General features: G+C 34.2%; 1 protein-coding gene across 1 annotated transcript in view; it reads right to left on the bottom strand.

The window, feature by feature from the left end:
* The window catches only part of LOC140446197 (synaptotagmin-15-like), a 712326-nt gene that overhangs the window by 260266 nt on the left and 431920 nt on the right, over positions 1 to 20140 (bottom strand). Inside the window, exon 6 of the mRNA XM_072538735.1 lies at positions 11188 to 11398. Within this exon, the coding sequence (XP_072394836.1) occupies positions 11188 to 11398 (211 nt within the window). The remainder of the gene's footprint in view (positions 1 to 11187; positions 11399 to 20140) is intronic.

The following is a 20140-nucleotide window of genomic DNA, read 5'->3' as shown; positions in this document are numbered from 1 at the left end:
CCGGTTCTTCTTCATTGCTTGCGACCAGATCCATTCCTAGGTATGTGAATCTATTTACATGTTCTATATCGTCAATAAAGTGTTGTTGCACCGGTCTATTTGATCTGGTTTGTATGAGTAGTTTTGTTTTATTTGTATTTATTGCTAGCCCTACTGCTTCTGCACTCTGTTTCAACTCAACGTAGGTTTCTTCCGCTGCATTCATTGTTCTAACTAAGCAACAATAAACTAATCTTCTTAAATCAATGGAGAAATACTTGCAATTCCTAGTAACGAAACCAAAAAGTTTAAATGTCTTTATTTAAATAGAGTTTATGTGGTCACAGAAAGTAAGCTTCTCATCGAAAATAACACCCACATCCCGAATAGAAGAAACATAATTCAGTGGTTGATTATTAAACAGTAGAGCTTATTCCAATTCTATTAACTTTACGAGAAAAACTTATAAAACAACATTTTTTTACATTTAAGTTTAGTTTGTTCTGATTGCACTAATTTTGTAGTCGGTCTAAGTCATCTTAGAGCAAGGCTTGATCTTTTAAGCTATCTATAATTTTCCAAAATTTTAAGTCATCTACAAACATTAGACATTTGCTATTTAGGAAACAAAAAGTGATATTATTAGCGAAGATATTAAAGAAGTGAAGAAGTGTGGTCTTCTTGAGGAACTCCAGATGTTACTGCGATACTGTCAGACAGATGACAACCTACCTTGACTTTTTGACATCTCCCACATGTAGAGTTTTTAATTCATTCAACAAACCTGACATGAAAGCCTACATTAATTAATTTGCCCAAAAGTATTTGGTGATCTACATGATCAAATGCTTTGGACAAATCTGTGTATATTGCATCTACCTGTTTATGGTCTTCCATATGAGATAATATATGAGATTGATAGCAAACCAAGTTTATTGCGGTGGATTTTTTGCTTTGAAAACAAACCATGTGGTGATTGAGATATTAAGCCTTTACATAACCAAGAAAGTTGCTTTGCTATAAGACAGTCGAATAGCTTAGGGATTGCAGATTGTATACAAATGCTACGATAATTTTTAATATTGTCTTTCTGACCATTTTTAAATATAGAAACAATACAACTTTCTTTCTATAAAGAAGGACAAATAGAGGTTTCCAGAGATCTATTTAACAATATAACAAATGGCATTACACGGGTACAGACACACTTTTTTAATAAAAAATTAGGCACACCATCTGGACCAGCAGTAAGCTTATTGGGCAGCTCTTTTAAGCTTAAAAGTATCATTCATAGTAATCTTAGAAGGACAAATATTTGTACTAAAGTTGCTATTTAATGAATGGATAGGTATGTAAAGATGGTTGTTATTTGGTGAATACACAGTTTGGAAGAAGTTCATAAATAAATTAGCTATATCTTGACCATTCATTGCAGATTGGACTTGGATAAAATAAGGAGTTAAGTAGGTTATGACTAAATCGATTATCATTGATGTACTTCCAAAATGATTTTGAATAATTTCTTAGGCCAGTATTTATACCTTTAATTTAGTTGCTGAAGCAAATTTCAGACAGTTGTTTACATTCAGCTCTCAGGTAACAAAATCTAATATAGTCATCATCAGAACGTTTATTAACATAAATATAGTGAGAATATTTTTTCTCCAGAATCAGTCTTCTAAGATCAGCAGAGAACCACTTGGAAAAGTTAAAGTTCTTTTTAACTTTTTCAATGGCACAAAGTAAGCAATTCCTATAGAGAGAATTTCATAGAATAATTTTATAGCAACATAAATATTATTAACCATACATATTTGCCAGTCTATGGAAGCAATAAAGTTGTTAAGCGAAATGTAATCGCCATTCCTAAAGTCATAAAACAACTCATCATAAACCAACTTATTTCTATTTGTTTCTTTCACATCGATTCTGCGATAAAAAATCATTTAGAAAGTAACTTGCTAGCAGATTTTTGGTGTCAACTCAAAGACAAATTTAAAATTTTGTCAGATTAAGCGAAAATTATTCTTCTCCCTTTTGCAATAACATACTTATGTAAGGCAGCATTCTCAACCTATGTGGCCACTAAAACAAAATATAGATCTCGACTGAATTCTGAACCTGACATTCAATTGCATTTATCCCAAATTCAACCGGATATTACTAACCTGTGCAAATCAGGGCAGCCTCATTCTTCACATTAAAATAAAGACATTACGTTTTTTAAGATTTCAGAAATATGATCTATGTGTTCATTTTATTTTTGTTTTTCGTTATATGTAATTAGGTTTCTTATGTTTGCGTTTTAATAAAAATTAAATAAAGTGAATAGAAATGTAATGGTTAATATCCCCCCCCCCCCAACTAATATCTCTCGCTGTCTGTGGTACCTACAGAATTCCTCTGCTGAATAGTGCTCACCAAAAAACTTTGGGAAATGCTGATTTAGTAGATAAATTCTTGGAAAATATCGCTCTCCGACTTCGTTAGTCACTAGAATATAACATAGAAACACACCATCTCTTCATTGACTTCAAAGCAGCCTATGACAGTGTGAAAAGAACTGCATTATATAATGCAATGATAGACTTTGGGATCCCACCTAAGTTAGTTAAGTTGACCCACCTAACAATGCAAAACGTAAGCTCATGCGTTAGAATTGAAGGAGAAAACTCTACGTTCTTTGACATTAATAATGGTCTAAGACAGGGGGACGCGTTGGCGTGTCTGCTCTTTAATATTGTCTTGGAAAAGGCAATGAGACAATTAAATATTAGAATGAATGGAACTATTTTTAATAGATCGACGCAAATTCTCGCATTCGCTGACGATATAGTTATAGTGGGCAGAAGTATGAGAGACATGGTGCAGTGTTTTACAAGGCTTGCGGACGCAGCAAGTGAATTAGGACTTGTGGTAAACGAGGAAAAAACCAAATATATGTTGGTTTCTAAAAACCCTCGAAATATCCAACAAAGAATTCAAATTAACAACCATACCTTTGAGCAAGTCAAAGAATTTACATATCTTGGATCGCTAGTAAACGCAACAAACACGACAAGCGACGAAATAAAAAGACGCATAGCAATAGCAAACAGAACTGTTCACGGCCTCCAGAGACATTTAAAAAATAAAAATATAAAACGTGCACTAAAGCTTAATATATACAGGACCTTAATAAGACCAGTTTTGATATATGGGGCTGAAACGTGGATCTTATCTCAAAATGATAAAAGACTTCTTGGTATTTTTGAGAGAAAAATTCTTAGGAAGATTTTTGGGGCCGTAAATGAAAATGGGCTATGGCGTCGAAGATACAACTTTGAACTGTATCAGTTATACACCGATCCAGATATTGTGAAATTCGTTAAAGTGCAGAGACTTAGATGGGCTGGACACATTGCTAGGATGTCAGATCACGAATACACGAAGAGATTAACATTTTCAAAACCAGAGGGCACAAGAAGCAGAGGACGACCACGAATGAGATGGATTGATGATGTGGAAGAAGACCTACAGATTCTAGGGGTTAGAAGATGGAGGGAAGTTGCCAGGAATCGACAGGAGTGGCGACTTCTTTGTGAGCAGGCCAAGATCCACAACGGATTGTCGAGCCACTTATGATGATGATGATGACTTCGTTAGTGCCATAACCCTAAAAAAATGGAAATTGTTTTTTTGACCTAATATGTTCATTTAGGTGTCTTCATTGTGCAATAATTGTATATAATTTAGTTATCTTAAAATCAAGATATCGCGCCTATGTTGTTATGACATTTTCCGGTTTTTCCGCTCCCTGCGACAGCAAGGTGGCCACAAGACAGTTTACGTTACGCTGTGGTCGAGAGTACATGGGCTGCAGTATGTATAAATACATTAAACAAACATAATTAATATTTTTCTTTCTATTTCTTTAGCACAATGATTACCAATTCAAGAGCCGCCTTGATGCTGCGCCTAGTTCCCGACAATTCCATGCAATACGAAGTAGCAAAGGACGGTGATCATTCTATAACGTCAGAAATTGAATTTGATGGCCCTGGTTACATTGAGTGCACAACATGTACTAAGAAATGTACTTTTAAATGTGGAACAAAAATTGGACCAGAGGTGCGTGAAATTTTATTCAATAATTATTGGGAACTTGGCTATTTGGAAGCTCAACGAAGCTTCCTCGCTAAATCAATGTCGGTTATTGCCCCAAAAGTCAGGTATACGAATAAGGAGAATCCTAGAAAACTGAACAATGCGTTTAACTTCTTTCACTTGGAGAAAAAGCAGAGAATCTGTAAGACGTTTTTCATGAATACCCTTGGCATATCAGACAGACCTATTCGAACGGTGCTTGGAAAATTGAATCATGATGGCTCCTTGGAACCAGATCCAGAACACACGTCTAGAAGCAGACAGGAGAAGGCAAAAAATTTGTGAACTTGCAAATGTTTTCAAGAATTTTTAATTATGAATTCAATATCTCTTTTTTTATAGCCAAGAAAGACCAGTGCAATTTGTGCGAAGCTTTCAAAAATTCACCAGAAGATAAAGGAATTGCCGAAAAGTACTGGGAACATCAGTACCAGAAAGTACTAAGTAGAATGAGCAAGGAAATTGATAAAGATAAAGAAAAGGCAGATCAAAATTTCGTTCTGCGTTGCTTTGATTTACAAGCCGTGATGCCCTGCCCAATTGGCGAAGCATCAATATTTTACTACAAATCGAAAATCAATTCCCATAATTTTACTATCACTAACATAATTTCTGGTGATACAAAGTGCTATTTTTGGCATCAAGGTGAGGGAAACAGAGGGGCCAATGAAATTGCTTCATGCGTCTATGATTATTTGAAAGATTTGAGCACAAAACATGACAACAACTGCCTTGAGGTCACTTTTTACAGTGACAACTGCTGTGGACAAAATAAAAATAGATTTGTTATAGCTATGTTTAATTTTGCGTTAAGTGCACTAAAAATTAAGGCAATTAACCATAAATTTCTTATTTGTGGCCATACGCAAAGCAAAGGAGACGCAGTTCATTCTGTCATAGAGAAACAGGTAAAGCGACACCTAAAACGTGGACCGATTTATATACCTCAGCAATATGTGACTCTAATTAGAGAAGCAAAGAAGACCGGAAAACCATTTAAAGTGAAAGAAATATCTCATGCAGATTTTTATGATTTCAAGGCACTCCAAAAACAAATCGGTACCAACTTTGATGTTGATGAAGCTAGTCAGAAGCATAAGCTTACTGAAATCAAGATTGCAAGGTACGAAAGGCCGGACTACTACTTAATAGCTACTTCGTACGAAGACATAGATGAAATGAAAAAAGTTTTCTTCAAACAGCGACAAAGTAACAAAAAACCTGTCAAATTATTATTGAAGCATGCCTACAAGAAAAAAAAAATGATATTGACGAAAGGAAAAAACGTGATATTGAAGACTTGCTTAGTCAGCGAGTCATTCCCGAAGCTTATGGTCCCATTTTAAGAACTATTTTAAAGTCATGAATCATCTTATCATTTTAAACAATTATTACAGTGTTTAGTTTTTTAGAATAATATCCTCATTTTTTTTTTTCGTGGAATTTATGGCTTTGGCGAGAACCAATTAGCCAGACTATGTTAGATTGAATCATTAATTTGTGTAAAATGTTTCATAGTATCAAACCTGAGCATGATGTATTCATTTGTTTTGTTAGTAATATATAAAATGTGTAAGGTGTTTATATATTTTTTTTCCCGCGCTAGGGCGTCAACCCGGTTCATCCCCTCGGAGGTTTCAGCCCTCTTTGTGTGTTTTACATTTAGTTTCTTTCGCAGAATTGCTTACAAAATTCTTTAGTAATTTTACAGTTTTAGTTTACAGTTTATGATGTGTTGATGAAGTACATAAAGGATATCATTATTTCCTGAAAAAATAATACAATTTAGGTCTATTGGAAGGTTTATCTTGTAGTGAATTAAGTTTGTATATAGTTTATTAATGTTTACATTATTTATTGGACATTCAAGTAAAACATGTACTAATGTACCCGTTTTACCACAACTACAACGTGGATCGTCTGTAATTTTCATTTTGTGCTTATAATAAGGTGTTAGAGCATGATTAGCACTTACTCGATATATTGTGGCGACAAAGTTTCTGTTTGATATTTTGTGAAACCATGGTTTTCTGGGAATTCTTTGCTGGTGTTTACAAAAGTTTGTTTCGGTTGTTGAAGCGTTGTGTAGGTTTTGCCACATCTCATTTATTTTGTTTCTTTGGATTAAGAATAGGTCGGACGGGGGTAGTTTAAGATTTAGTTCTTCTCCTGATGTTGGGGCTGTTTTTGCTAAGGGATCTACTATTTCATTACCTGTTATACCTGCGTGTCCCTTTACCCATAGAGATATGACGACTTTATTCTTGATGTGTATCTCATTATGTAAATACAGGATATTTGCTTCAATATGATTAACTGATCTATTTATGTTTATTTTTTTAAATTTATCTACTGCACTTTTGCTATCCGTACATATTATGAATTTGTCGTGGTTAGAGCCGAGTATGTATTTCATAGCTTGCACAATTGCTGTTAATTCTGCAGTGTATATGGAAGCTTCCTTTGGTAGAATAAATTTTTTGTCAGTATTTTCTTCCACATGGTAAAAGGCACAGCCGGTATATTCTTTTGACTTTGATCCATCAGTAAATATAGAATCATAGTTTGGCCAGTATTTGTTTTTTGTTTCGTTAAACTTTGTTTGATTGATACTTGCTACTTCTTGACTTTCAAAATAGTACGTTCTAATTTCACGTGAAAAAATTATCCTCATTTGTATATTCCTCATTTCATGTGTATCCTCATTTGTATATTTATAAAATGACAAATTTAGTTTATTAAATACAGTACAATATAGCGACCAATATTTTTCAATTTTGCAGTTTTTTTTCGTTTAATGTTCAAGAAAACGATGTCTATGTCAATGAATTAATACAGGTTCATAGGCCCTAAGCCTCGAATTTTAATTATGGGCGCCTCAGCAATAGCGCCTTATCATATTTTAAGGGTAAATTTCAGGGTAAAGCAATGTCAATAACTGAAAATAAATACAAGCATTACATAGCTACATATATAGCCAACATGAGTGCAGAATTTGGTTAACTTAGATACTGTAGTTCCAGAGAAAAAAAATGAAAAGTTCACATAAAATTTTGTTTTTACTCTCCTGAAAAGTTTGCGCGATTTCGGGGTTATAGCCCCAACGAAGTCGGAGAGCGATATATAAAAAGTATTTTGTATAATACTAGCATATTTTAGGTTTTTTCGCAGTTAATCAGTGAAAGTTTTGTTTGAAAAATAAATTTATTTCAATAAAGAACAGTTGGCATTTTTCAAACGGGTATTTCAAGGCAAAGAGGCAAAAGAGCTTCTGTTATATTCATCAAGAAACTACAAAGGGTAGTCGTCAAAATGGATATATTTAAAGAAACCCGAAACATTGCTTCTAAACGAAACTGCCGGTACAACAATAAACGGCTTTGGAATTAAGAATATTAGGTAAGCGGATGCTCCTTTTATGGCAAAATTTTCTCTTTCTGAACAGCGAAAATAAATTAATATAAGTTGATCAGATACGTTCTCGCTTATTTATAATATCTTATTATAAATAAAGCATAAAGTATTTTCACTTAGTGTAAATTTGCAAGCCAATAAAGTATCGAAAAAAGATAAAAAACCCATCAGTTACAGGGATATGTCAGATGAAAATATGCGGATGTTTAAAGTAGGGATTTCTTCTACAGTTTTTGATGAAGTTTATTCACAATTGAATGCTGAATATGCCACAAATTCATTTGTTAGCATTTTAGATTACAATCTAAATTTATATTGTCCAATAAAAACACGGTATAAAGCACACAAAACAAATAAGGCTACATGGGTAACAAATGAGGTAAGACACGCTAGTGAAAAACTAAAAAATCTACACTGGATAGCAAAAAATATAGGGAGTCTCGAGTCTCAAGATACCTATAAACAGGCAAAAAAGAATATAATTCTCTATTAATAAATACTAAAAAAAACTTTCATAGTGACTTAATTAATCAATCTTACAATATACCAAAAACAATTTGGAATTTAGTAAACAGTGAAACTGGTAGGCAAAAGAACAGGTCTGATATTATTCTACATTATGATAATAAAATTATTACCAAGTCTTGTGATATTGCTAATTCGTTTGCCTCATATTTTGCTACAATTACAGAATACAATCTTCAAACTCATTTTGGCACATCGTTACCTTCTTCTTGTACTACCTCAAAAATGTGTAACAAAACATTTTTCTTTTTACCCGTAACTCCAATTGAAATAAAAAATACAATCGATCAACTAAAAAATAAGCCTAGTACTGGTATTGATAACATATCTGTAAAAATAATAAAACTGATAAGTGATCATATATCGATTCCTTTAACCCATTTAGTTAATCTTTCAATAACAACCAGCCAATTTCCATCCATATTTAAAATGGCAAAAGTTATTCCAATCTTCAAAAAGAATGACCCTCATGATATTTCAAATTATAGACCAGTATCTGTCCTTAGCATAATTTCAAAAGTAATAGAGAAGGTTGTATACAACAGAATGTTAAATTTTATAGAAGAATACAATTTATTAACTCCAACCCAACACGGCTTTAGATCAAAAAAGTCAACACTCACGGCTGCATGCAGCTTGTTTGAGCGTATTTATGATGAATTAGATAGTAGAAACCACGTGGCAGGACTATTTTTTGATCTATCACGTGCTTTTGACTGCTTAGACATAACATTTATTCGCAATAAATTATATAACGTTGGTTTTAGAGGGATATTTCTAGAATGGATAATAAATTTCTTAAGTGACAGGAAGAGTGTTGTTAAGATGAAAGAATCAAGCTCAGAACCATACACGACAAATAAAGGAGTACCACAGGGATCCGTGCTGGGACCATTATTATTCCTTATTTTTATTAATGACCTACCAGATCACATAAGGGCACTTACAATATCAATGTTTGCTGATGATACCTCGTTAATAGTCTCTGCACGTACACTAGAGGAATTAAAAATGACAATGAAGACTGTTGTTGACTGCTTTATACGCTGGTGTAATACCAACAGACTAATATTAAACATTGATAAGACGCAAATTATTTATTTTCATTTATACAACTCATCTAAATATGACTATATCTTAACCATCCACGATAGAAACAATATGTTATCTTCCACTCACTCTACAAAGTTTTTGGGTGTATTCATTGATTGTAATCTCAAATGGTCAGAGCAAGTGAATTCAGTGAACATGAAAATGAATAAAGCTTTTTATGCTATATCTAGAATTAAAAACACACTACCCATCTCGGCATTAATGAACGTTTATTATAGCCTTGCTTACAGCCACATGTGCTACAATGTAATTTTGTGGGGGAACTCAGTAGATAGTAACAAAGTGTTCATTAACCAAAAAAAAATTATCCGTAAAATTTTTAATTTGGATTATCAACAGTCATGTAAACCAGTGTTTATTAAACATCAAATTTTAACTTTCTACTGCCTATATATCTATAAATGTTTACTTTATGTCAAAGGGGAAATCAATTCATTTCCAGTAAATTCAGACAATCACTACTACAATACAAGAAGTGCTGAATCTTTACGAGTTCCTAAACACAGAACATCCAAATTTCAAAATTGCTTCAGATATATGGGACTGACCTTATACAATCATTTGCCAAAAACTGTGAAAGAAATACCACTTATCTCTAAATTTAAAAAAAATGTTAAAGATTTACTCTTAAGAAAAGCATATTATTCTATAAATGAATATCTTGAGGACAAACTGCAATAGCTTCATATTTTACTTGTAAAAATGTTATTTTATATATTTTATGTTTTGTCAATTTTTTTTTACACTGTGAATATTGTATTATACACATTAATGTTTTTTTATACCAAATTCTGTAGTGACGTATCCTATACATTTATTTTGAATGTCTTAAAGGATCAATAAAGATGACTATGACTATGACTATGACTATTGTGAATAATTCAATCTTAGGTAAATAAAATATTTATTTTTATATTTCAATCGATAAATAACATTGATTGATTTGGTCTTTAGATTGCACCACCAAAAAACTTCTATCCTAACGTTAGGCGCACACACATCGAGTTTTTAAAAGTTCGACCGAACAAATTCCTTTGGTGGCGCGAAGAAACAATGTGAGCGTGCACACACATCGATCGCCAAACGGCACGGCATCGAAGTCGTGTGGCGATCGATGAATGTCACTGCATTGACGGCTGCCGTGGTCGTTGCCGTCGTTCCAAGGCGTATAGTACCAAACGAACGCGCGCACACACATCGATCTTCGTCGATCGACCAGAGGACCAGTTGCGTTTTTTGGACATTCCTCAACGTACGTAGTTCTGTGTTGTTCATTGTGATGTTGTGTACTCCACCTAATAAACCTTTGTAGATTAACAAACGTCATCGAATAAATGTCATGTAGTGTGCGTGCAAAGCATCATCGATAAAAGTTCGACCGTCCAAATTCGATATGTGTGCGCCTAGTCTTAGGTTTTATCATTTATCTAGAATCTGAACGCTGCAGAAAAAAATATTTTTAACAAGAAATACAGCTGAGATAATTGTCAACAAAAATGTTATTAAGCACTTTTTGTATAGAATGAACTGTTTTCTCAGAAACAATACTTGAAACGATCGACGATTTTAATGTCAGTTACGCACGAAATTAATTTTTTAAATAAAATTTGTAACAACTCGACGGTAAAAATTCGATAGCGTTTGATCAAAGTGACCAATCAATAAGAGTGCAGCTTTCATATACAATTTTTTCTTTTGCTGAAAATGCTTTAGTTTTTACCATTTTTTGCTTTACTCATGAGATCGATAAAATTTTAACCAGTCGCTGTGGCATTTCCATTGTAACATTGTTCAGATCTTGCCAGTACACCACGCAAGACAGCCTGGACACACAATACAATTGCATAATACATTATTAAGGACGCCTAAAAGAGTAGAAGTGGCATTTCAACAACAGTGTGCGATATAGTAGTGATCAAAGTAATTACCCAATAATTTAGAGTTTTGTAATGCCGTGTTATTCCAAAAAACACTTGTATAAACATTTTATTTTTTTTTGCTACAAATTACCTCACAAAGGGATCGCAACTGTTGACTGTTCCAATAGTTCTTGACGGCAAATTCTTTGCTTTCAAGAGGGAGACCAATAATTTTTCAGTTGAAGGTTCGTATCGAAGCGAAAACCATAATCGGCCTATATGTCCCTCTGGCCATTGGATCTCGTCTAAATCAAGCGTGCTTTTGTAAAGCGCTGGTTCTATTACGCCTAAACCATAACAACCTAAAAAGACAATAGAAATTAATGTTTAGTACATTAAATGTAAAATAAAATTTGGCTTAAAGATGCCTGAGTGAATTAAAAAAAATATAAGAATTGTTATTCTTTTTTTTTGCTTGCCGTTTTATACAATAACATTGTAGACCTCATACCACAAGCGCAGCTTCTTGAAATAGAATATTCTTAGTCGTCTAGGATTACGTTTTCCTTTTATTTCCACTGAATAATTACAGTTATTATTTCATATTTTAGATTTCCCATCACGTTGTCTACTCATCTCGAAAGCATCAGTTCTTTTACACATGAAGCGTGCATTTTCATAACGTAGTAAGTGCCAAATTATAAATTTTTCAGGAGGAGTAAAAAACAGTTTTTTATCGAACATGTTTATTTCTTATAATGTAACATACTGAAAAAGGATTAGTTTAAAGGTATTATATAATACAAACATACCGCAAAGGAACAATAAACAAAGCTTACTTAAAAAAAAATTCAAAAATCTGTCTAAGGTCAAAACGTTGTAAGTGCCATCAGGTTTGCAAGTCAAAACGTTTTAAGTGCCAGATTTTTAACCGTTGTTTCCTACAGTAGAAACTTGCCCTGGTTGACCTAATTTTTCTTTAAAATACTTCTTGGCATCATCGTGAAGATAAGGGAACATTTTTTCAATATCTGTTCTTTTTTTCTCTGGGATACCAAAGTGAGTTATAGTTTTTTGAAGGTCTATGATTTTAAAGTCTTCTAATATAACTCCAGATTTGAGTACATTGGTCTCACTCCATCCAGCGAGCTCACTATGTCCTTTAGCCACCATCACCGTACCAAATTTCTCTCTTGTAAGACGAAGCTGCGTAGCTGTTGAAATTCCTAACTTCTTTGTGTTCAGTTTATCACAGGCAACGGTTTTGAAATCATAAAAGTCCTTAACCACCATGCACGAGAATGGATTTTTCTGGGCCGCACTAGTAATGATGTTAACAACATTCATCAATGTATAAGCCTTACACACTTTTTTACGTTTTTCTATGATTGCGAAATCTCTGTCGCAATTAAGGAAAGTGTGTCCTTTTACAGGAAATTTATCAATAATTTCCTCAAAAACGTTATTTGCTAGTATGGTCAAATACATGGCGATCATGAACTGATTTTTATTTTGACCCCCACAATTATCCGACCACAAAATAAGCTTTTTCTTTCCGTGATTGCCAATTTCCTTAGTAAGGTAAGTATATAAACAGGAGCTAATTTCCAAGACACCCCTTCCCCCAAAGTCCTCAGTCCATAAACACATGAATTCCTTTCCTGTGATGGAATCGTGAATTCCTAAGTTACACACTGCAAGCTGTTGTGAATAGTACATTTCGGAGTGAGTTAATTGGGGAATGTACATTTGCTGCTGCATATCGAAGGAAAGAACATAGCAATTACTTGTACATGCATTTTTGGTCTCAGTTGACATTGCTTTTGTAGCAGCCTCTGCTCTTCGATGATGAAGCTCCTGTTCTGTTACAGCAGCTTTATCTCCTGATTTTATTTGAACAGCCAAACTATAACATGTGGAGCATGTATCTACTTTAGGCCTTGCAAAAGATAAGTTAAATTTTGATATAAAAATTTCATTATACCATTGTCTAGTCACTCGTGGTTTGTTAGGCGGCTGATAATCCGCACAATATTTCTCTAAAAATGCACGGTACATTCTACTTACGTTTAAATCCGGTGACAAGAAGAGCTTATCCGGGGTTTTCGCCCTTGCGTAGTGGCTCTCAATTTTTGGAAAACTTTCGATATGCTCTATAATCTTGTTAGTCCAGACAGTCTTGAAAATATTTTGTCGAGCCCCTACTCGTTTTTCTGACATATCCATTTTACCATCAAGAATTTTTTCTCCCAAAAGTTGCACTCTTCTTGGAGTTACGGCAAACGTACTACAAAATGTTTTGAGGCAAACCCTTATTTCAGATCCTCCAGGCAAAAGTAAATGGTAGGTGAAAGAGTGCTTTCTCCTACTTTCACTGGGATGTTCGTACTGACCATGACGTCTCCTTTTGATTAATTGGGGATGAATAAACCTTTGTAGGTAACTTTGCTGCTTACTATAATCAGCCATTTCATAGAAATGATTGTACAACTCAACAAGGTATTCCAGTCTTATGGATCTACATGCTAGTGGACACTTGCATTTTACCTAAAACAATTTTGGATTATTTAGATAGATTTAAACAAAAAAAAATTATTTATGTTTTAACGTCTATTTAGATAGGTATCTCTTTAAACCATACTTACATCAGCTGGTGGCATTTTCTTTGTAACGGTCTTTTTATTGACTAGAGAAACATATTCTTCGCCAGAGTTTCTCATTTTCTTGGTTTTATTTTTTTTCCAACTATCAACAACTCTTCTTTTCTTTTTGGACAGTTTTTCTGTAGTTTCATCCATATTCGTTCCAAATACTTATGTTTAAACCCAACCCAACACGTCCAAACAAAAATAATTTAGTAACTGATGCGCCACTCTACATTTAACAGAATTGCACTACGATACTTACAACGTTATGACTTGCACCGCTACTTTATCCCCACTTTTCACGCCGTCGATAGCCATATCGACATGAAATAAATTTTAGGCGATGGAACATGGCACTTGCAACTCATTTAACTTAAAAAAACCAAATGAGGCATATTGGCACTTACAACGTTATGGAAATGCACGCTTCACATCATGTTAGCGAAAGGTCATAATCTCTTTTCACAGTAAAGAATACTAAAGACATAACAGCGTAATAAATCTTTCCTTCAGAAAATTCTTAACTCTCTGTGGATTGACACATTTTGCAACTTTTTGAATGATGTTCTAGCTTCCTTTATTCTTCTTTTAATTTCGTAAGATAAATCCCATTTTCCATTCATCTAATATTCAAATATTTGCATAATTTTACTTTTTTCACAGTTTCTTCATCTATACTGACGATAGGTAAATTGTTAGTTTTTTTTTTTTTTTTTTTTTTTTTTTTTGTGGCATTGACTTTCGTCATTCAGCCAGTCTCGAAAGGTTATAATATATTCCTTAAAAAAGTATACACAGATAAGTACAGATTATTTCTCTCAGACAAATGCACAGCGATATCCCTAAAACGAAATAGACGAATAAAATTGTAAGTTGGATTTTTCTTTTTGCTGATGACAATTTATTTGGTTTTCTTTGTCAGTATTTTCAAACTCATGTGTTTATTATGGTTTGTTACAGATTTTTGTACGTTGATAGTTGTTGATAAAATTAAGGTATAATAACCAACTCTGTACTGTTCTAGTATTCTCCGAAAATATTTTTTACATATACAGTAGTCTCTCTCTATAACGATTCCCTATATAACGATAATTCCTCTATAACGATGAAAATAGTAAACGTTGGTTGGTTCGTCATAAGAACAATGTATTAATTCTTTCTCTATACCGATATCGTTCTCTCTTTATAGCGATAACTTTTTAGCGTTCAATAGTTGATGACAAATGTGTTATTGTGTTTAAAGTTCAGACTACCTGAGTCACGAGTGGCAAAGTCATTTTTGCGCTTAAGAAATTCGGCCACTCATTCTACTCTTTCTTATCAGAGAATTAAGTGACTCACGTTTATTGTTCGGGCGGCGTACCTAACTGTTATCACACAGATGTTGTCATCTATTGACGACTTTTAATTTCCAGTTTGAGTTGTGTCTTAGTGTGTCAACAGTAAACATGTTTTTGGAAATGCGTAAAGTGCTCTCGGTGAAGGAAAAGTTATCGATAACTCGAGCAATAGAGAAAGGTGAAAAGCAATCGGATGTTGTTCGCCGGACGGGCCTGCCTCAGTCAACTGTGGCTACGATATGGAAGGACAGAAAAAAGTGGCTTAAAGTGGAGATGGAGGACGGTAGCAGGAAGAAGTTGCGGAAACCTCAGCACGAAAATTTAGATCGCGCTATGCTTCAGTGGTTCCAGAAGCAGCGTATGAACCATATTCCACTTTCTGGGCATGTGGTCAGTACAAAAGCTGAGTTTTTTGCAACTGAACTTGGAATTGAGAATTTCAAGGCATCTGAGGATTGGCTGAGCAAGTGGAAGCTGCAGCACAAGATCAACTACGGACAAATCAGTGGAGAGGCTCGCGATGTTAACAAAAATGTAACGGATGATTGGCTAGAAAACGTGTGGCCTGGACTGATGGCACGATATGGGTCAGACAACATTTTCAATGCGGATGAGACTGGATTGTTTTTTAAAATGACACCATACAAAACTTTAAAATTTAAATTGGAAAAGTGCGTTGGTGGAAAGCTCTCTAAGGAACGCATTACAGTTTTAGTGGCCGCTAACATGACAGGTTCGGTGAAGCGAAAATTGTTAGTGATAGGGAAGTCAAAAAACCGCGTTGCTTTAAAAACATAAAAAATCTACCGGTGACATATAAAGCAAACAAGAGTGCGTGGATGACCTCGGAAATTTTTGAAGAAGCGATAAGAAAGTGGGATATCGAGCTTAAAGGGAAAAAAATCTTTTGCTTGTAGACAATTGTCCTGCTCATCCTGTATTGCGCGACCTTCAAAACATCGAAGTCTGTTTTCTGCCAGCAAACACAATGAGTGTTCTTCGGCCCATGGACAAAAGTGTCATCAAGAGTTTGAAAAGCCATTACAGGAGAAAACTTTTGATGGAATTGGTTGAGAATAATGGCGATCTTAAACCAAACATTCTTGACGCCATCCTAATGATTAGTAAATCCTGGGACGAGGTGACGAGCAATACAATAAAACATTCCTTCAAACACGCAGGATGGCTGGAAGATCAAGGATTGACTGATGATGAAGATGACCTGCCATTAGATGTTTGGGCCAGACAGTTTGAACTAACAATCACCTACGGACCGGAAGAGCTAACAGATTTTGAAGAAGTTGATGAAAATGTAGCTACAACATCTGGACTTTCTGACAAGGACATCCTGCAAGCAGTTTGTGTAGAAAAAGAAGAAAACAATGACTCGGAAGTGAAAGCAGAGCCAGATCTCCACCTCCGACCCCTCAGTAGGCATACGATGCAGCCAAAGTACTGCATCGATTCTTCATCCACCAGGAAGACGATATGAGTGCTGTGGAAGATTCGATGCGTCTTCAGGACAAGGTCAGTGGAAAGGGAAAAGAAAACAGACCAAGGTCACAGATTTTTTTGGTAATGTAGGCTAAATATATTTTACAGTAGCATATTATTTTTTTTTATTGTAAATGTTATAATATTGCAAATATTATTCGTTAATAAATCTATGTGGAATACAATGTTAATTCATTTATATTCGTTTTGATAATTTTTTTAAATTAAAAATAGGTTATTTAGTACAGTATTATTAATATTACAGTACCGAATTTTGTCTCTCTCTGTATAACGATCTCTCCTTATAACGATGAAAATTCCCGGTTCCTTGCATATCGTTATAGAGAGAGAGGACTGTAAATAAAATAAAAACGGAGAAAGCACACACCCTTGTTGACCTCGTCTTGTAATAAAAAAGTGGTATAGTAGGTGGTAAGTAAGTTTACATGTTGTATAACAGACTCTCCTCATTGCGTAAATGCACTCTTCTAACTATTTACTGTGACTGCCATTCCGTGGCGCTACTTCCATGACAGCGTATCGTGGCTCTACCTCCGTGACGCTTGCCTTAGCATTTTACTGTAGAGAAAAAGTAATACCTCCTTTGAACCGAAAAAAAATTTTACCCCAAACAGATTTGCTACTATTTTCTTCACATTTTGTATACATTCTGTCTATTAAGTAATTCCTTGAAAATTACAGAATTCCTCAAGAATGGAGATCAAGCATCTTAATACTGCTCTTCAACAAGGAAGAGGAATTAATTTATTCTAAAATTTACAAACAAAGTGATAACTAATAAACTAAATGAAATTATAACAATAGCAGAAGAACAACAAGGTTTTAGGTCTGGAAGATCATGTACCGACGCTATATTTATAATGAGGCAAGTGAAAGAGAAATCATTAGAATATTACAAACCGGCATATCTATGTTACGTGGACCTTAAGAAGGAATTTGACGGGCGCAAATTAAAGGACGTTATCAACTTATTGTACGCAACAGAGATACCTGTAGAAATAATCAAAAGAATCGAAAATATCTACCAAAACAACACAATAAAAAATAAAATCAAGGAAAAAATTATTAGAATATCTAATATGAGTAAAGAATTCGAACTCGTGATCATTGGGATATATGCGCCATCAGAAAGTGCATTAAAAACAGATTAATAAATATTATATGAGATCCTTATGAGATTTTAATGCTTAAACTGAAAAAAAAATGACAAAGTCGTAGGAAAATATTTCTTATTCTTAGGGTGTCTTCCGTTCCGAACGTTGGCGATCATTCTGGCTGTGATGACTTTGTTGGTTACTATACAGAATAGCTGTGTTGAGATCTTTCAATACCATGCTTCTAGGTTTGCAAACCAGGATATTCTTCTTCGTCCTGGGGCCCTTTTTCCTTCAATTTTTCCTTGCAAAATGCATTGGAGTAGCTCGTATCTGCTTTTATTTCTCATTATATGTCCCAAGTACTGCGGCTTATGGCCCTTCACGATGTTGACCAAATCCGCGGTTGTGTCCATCCTCCGCAGTACTTCTTCATTGGTGACTTTGTCTATCCATGTCATCCTCACGATCCTTCTGTATAACCATAGTTCAAAAGCCTGAAGTTAGAAGAATTATTAGGAAAATATAAAAACCATAAAATACATGAAATTGGGAAGCAGTTAATCGAACTCTGGGAACAGCACTCTCTAAAAATCTTAAAACGGATTCTACCAACATAAAACCATACTTAACTACGCCTGGGTCCAAACACCGAGAAATGCTAAGTCAGTTATAGATTATATTATATGAAACAAAACACACGTACAAGTAGAAGACGTGAGCGTATTAAGAGGACTGGAATGCAGAACTCATTATTATATTATTATCGTAAGATCAAAATGGCACCTACAGTATCGACCGCGATCACTATACCTAAATGATAATCAACTATCAAAATTAAAACACCTGAAAATGAACTAAATACGATATTGATACACCAAAACAGCATAGTTCAGAATACCTCCTTTTCCGTATTCCTTGAGCCCTTGTCAGAGCATAATGACACTCTAAATATTGTTAGCTTGCTGTCTCCTTTGGCTGCAAACCTGTGCCATATAAACAGCTTAATGTAAGGATTTTTCCACCAGAGTCTTCATATGGTCCGCTTATTCTATTCGAGATCTTCCTCTTAGTCATCGGCCTTTTACTTTTACTTTTACTACCAATAGTTCTATAGTCTTCGTTGTTCTAGCTATGTAGCCTAAGTAAATTGGATATGCTATTTTACTGGTATGCTACTAGGTATGCTTAGGTTTACTATTTTTAATCCCCGCCTTTTATATAAAGCTCTTCCAGAATTGACAGGTTGGTTCTATTTACTATCTAGAACACGCGTAGAATTCTTCTATAGACCCACATCTCGAAGGCTTCAATCTTACTCCTATCAATTTTTTTAGGAGTCCATGTTTCAGCTACGTATGTAGCAATGGAAGTATACGAGACTCACAGTTCCCATATGAAATCTCGTGCACTTCTTGATTTTCTCCTTTATTTTCCTTTCCTGATAAAATCAGGTCGTATACGAGATTCAATGTGGGGACTGTGAAAAATAAAGCTCGCATTATGGGCAAAATGCCTTTTTTGCCTATTTTGCCTATTATAATTGTTTTTTGCACTTTTTGTCTTTTTTCGTAAATTCCGCCTATTTGTGCCTTTTTTAAAATTTCATGGTACTACCCATAATATTATTCTATTACTAAACCATTCTTTAATAAAATTTTGGGTCAATAATAAAATATCAATGGTTTGTTTATATAACAGATTTCTAGGAAAATGTACCTGATCGAGACTTGAGGGTTAACTATTTGGAAAACCCTAAGCTTTATTAGTTTATTATCAATTGTACAGTCGGTTAGTGTATCAGAGTTTAGTCACAAATTGCTATATCCTAGTTTAGTTTTGTTGCGTATACAGAACAGCAGTATACAGAAACACGTTTTAAAACCTTTTAGACATTTGTGTGAAAAGATGACATCTAAATTAAGGCTATGGATCGCACCTTATTCGGAACTTTCTCTAGAAGGAGATGGAGCATTTTGTAAACCATGCGGCAAATCGGTAAGTTTTATTTTTTCTCTTTTTTTCTCGTTCCACAATATAAATAAATTCTAAAGCGGTTTTAGAATTCTAATTATTTTTTTTTCTTAATTCTCAGATTTCAAGTAGAAAAAAGTACTTTATTGACCAGCATTGTGGAACCCCACTTCATAAACGTAATTTGGAAAAATTAAATTCCTCTAAGTTAGCCCAAATATCTCTGTGGAATAGTTTAAGCGGTTCAAAAAAAGGGGAAGACGCATTTAAATTTGATTTATGCCAGATGATGATTACATTCAACATTCCTCTATATAAAGTTAATAACCCTAGTTTAAAATGCTTTTTCGAAAAATAACTTAATAAATCCTTACCGGACAAGAGTACATTGAGAAAACATACTGTGGAAAAATGTTATGTGGAATGTATTTTAAAAATTAAGCGGGAATTAGAGGGCATTTTTTTGTATATTATCGTGGATGAAACGACAGATGTATGCGGCAGGTATATAGCTAATTTAATGATTGGAATTTTGA

Source organism: Diabrotica undecimpunctata, chromosome 7 (genome assembly GCF_040954645.1).
Source record: "Diabrotica undecimpunctata isolate CICGRU chromosome 7, icDiaUnde3, whole genome shotgun sequence".
Taxonomy (NCBI): domain Eukaryota; kingdom Metazoa; phylum Arthropoda; class Insecta; order Coleoptera; family Chrysomelidae; genus Diabrotica; species Diabrotica undecimpunctata.
Note: the sequence above shows the minus strand (reverse complement) of the source record. Positions and strands in the feature narration are given on the sequence as shown.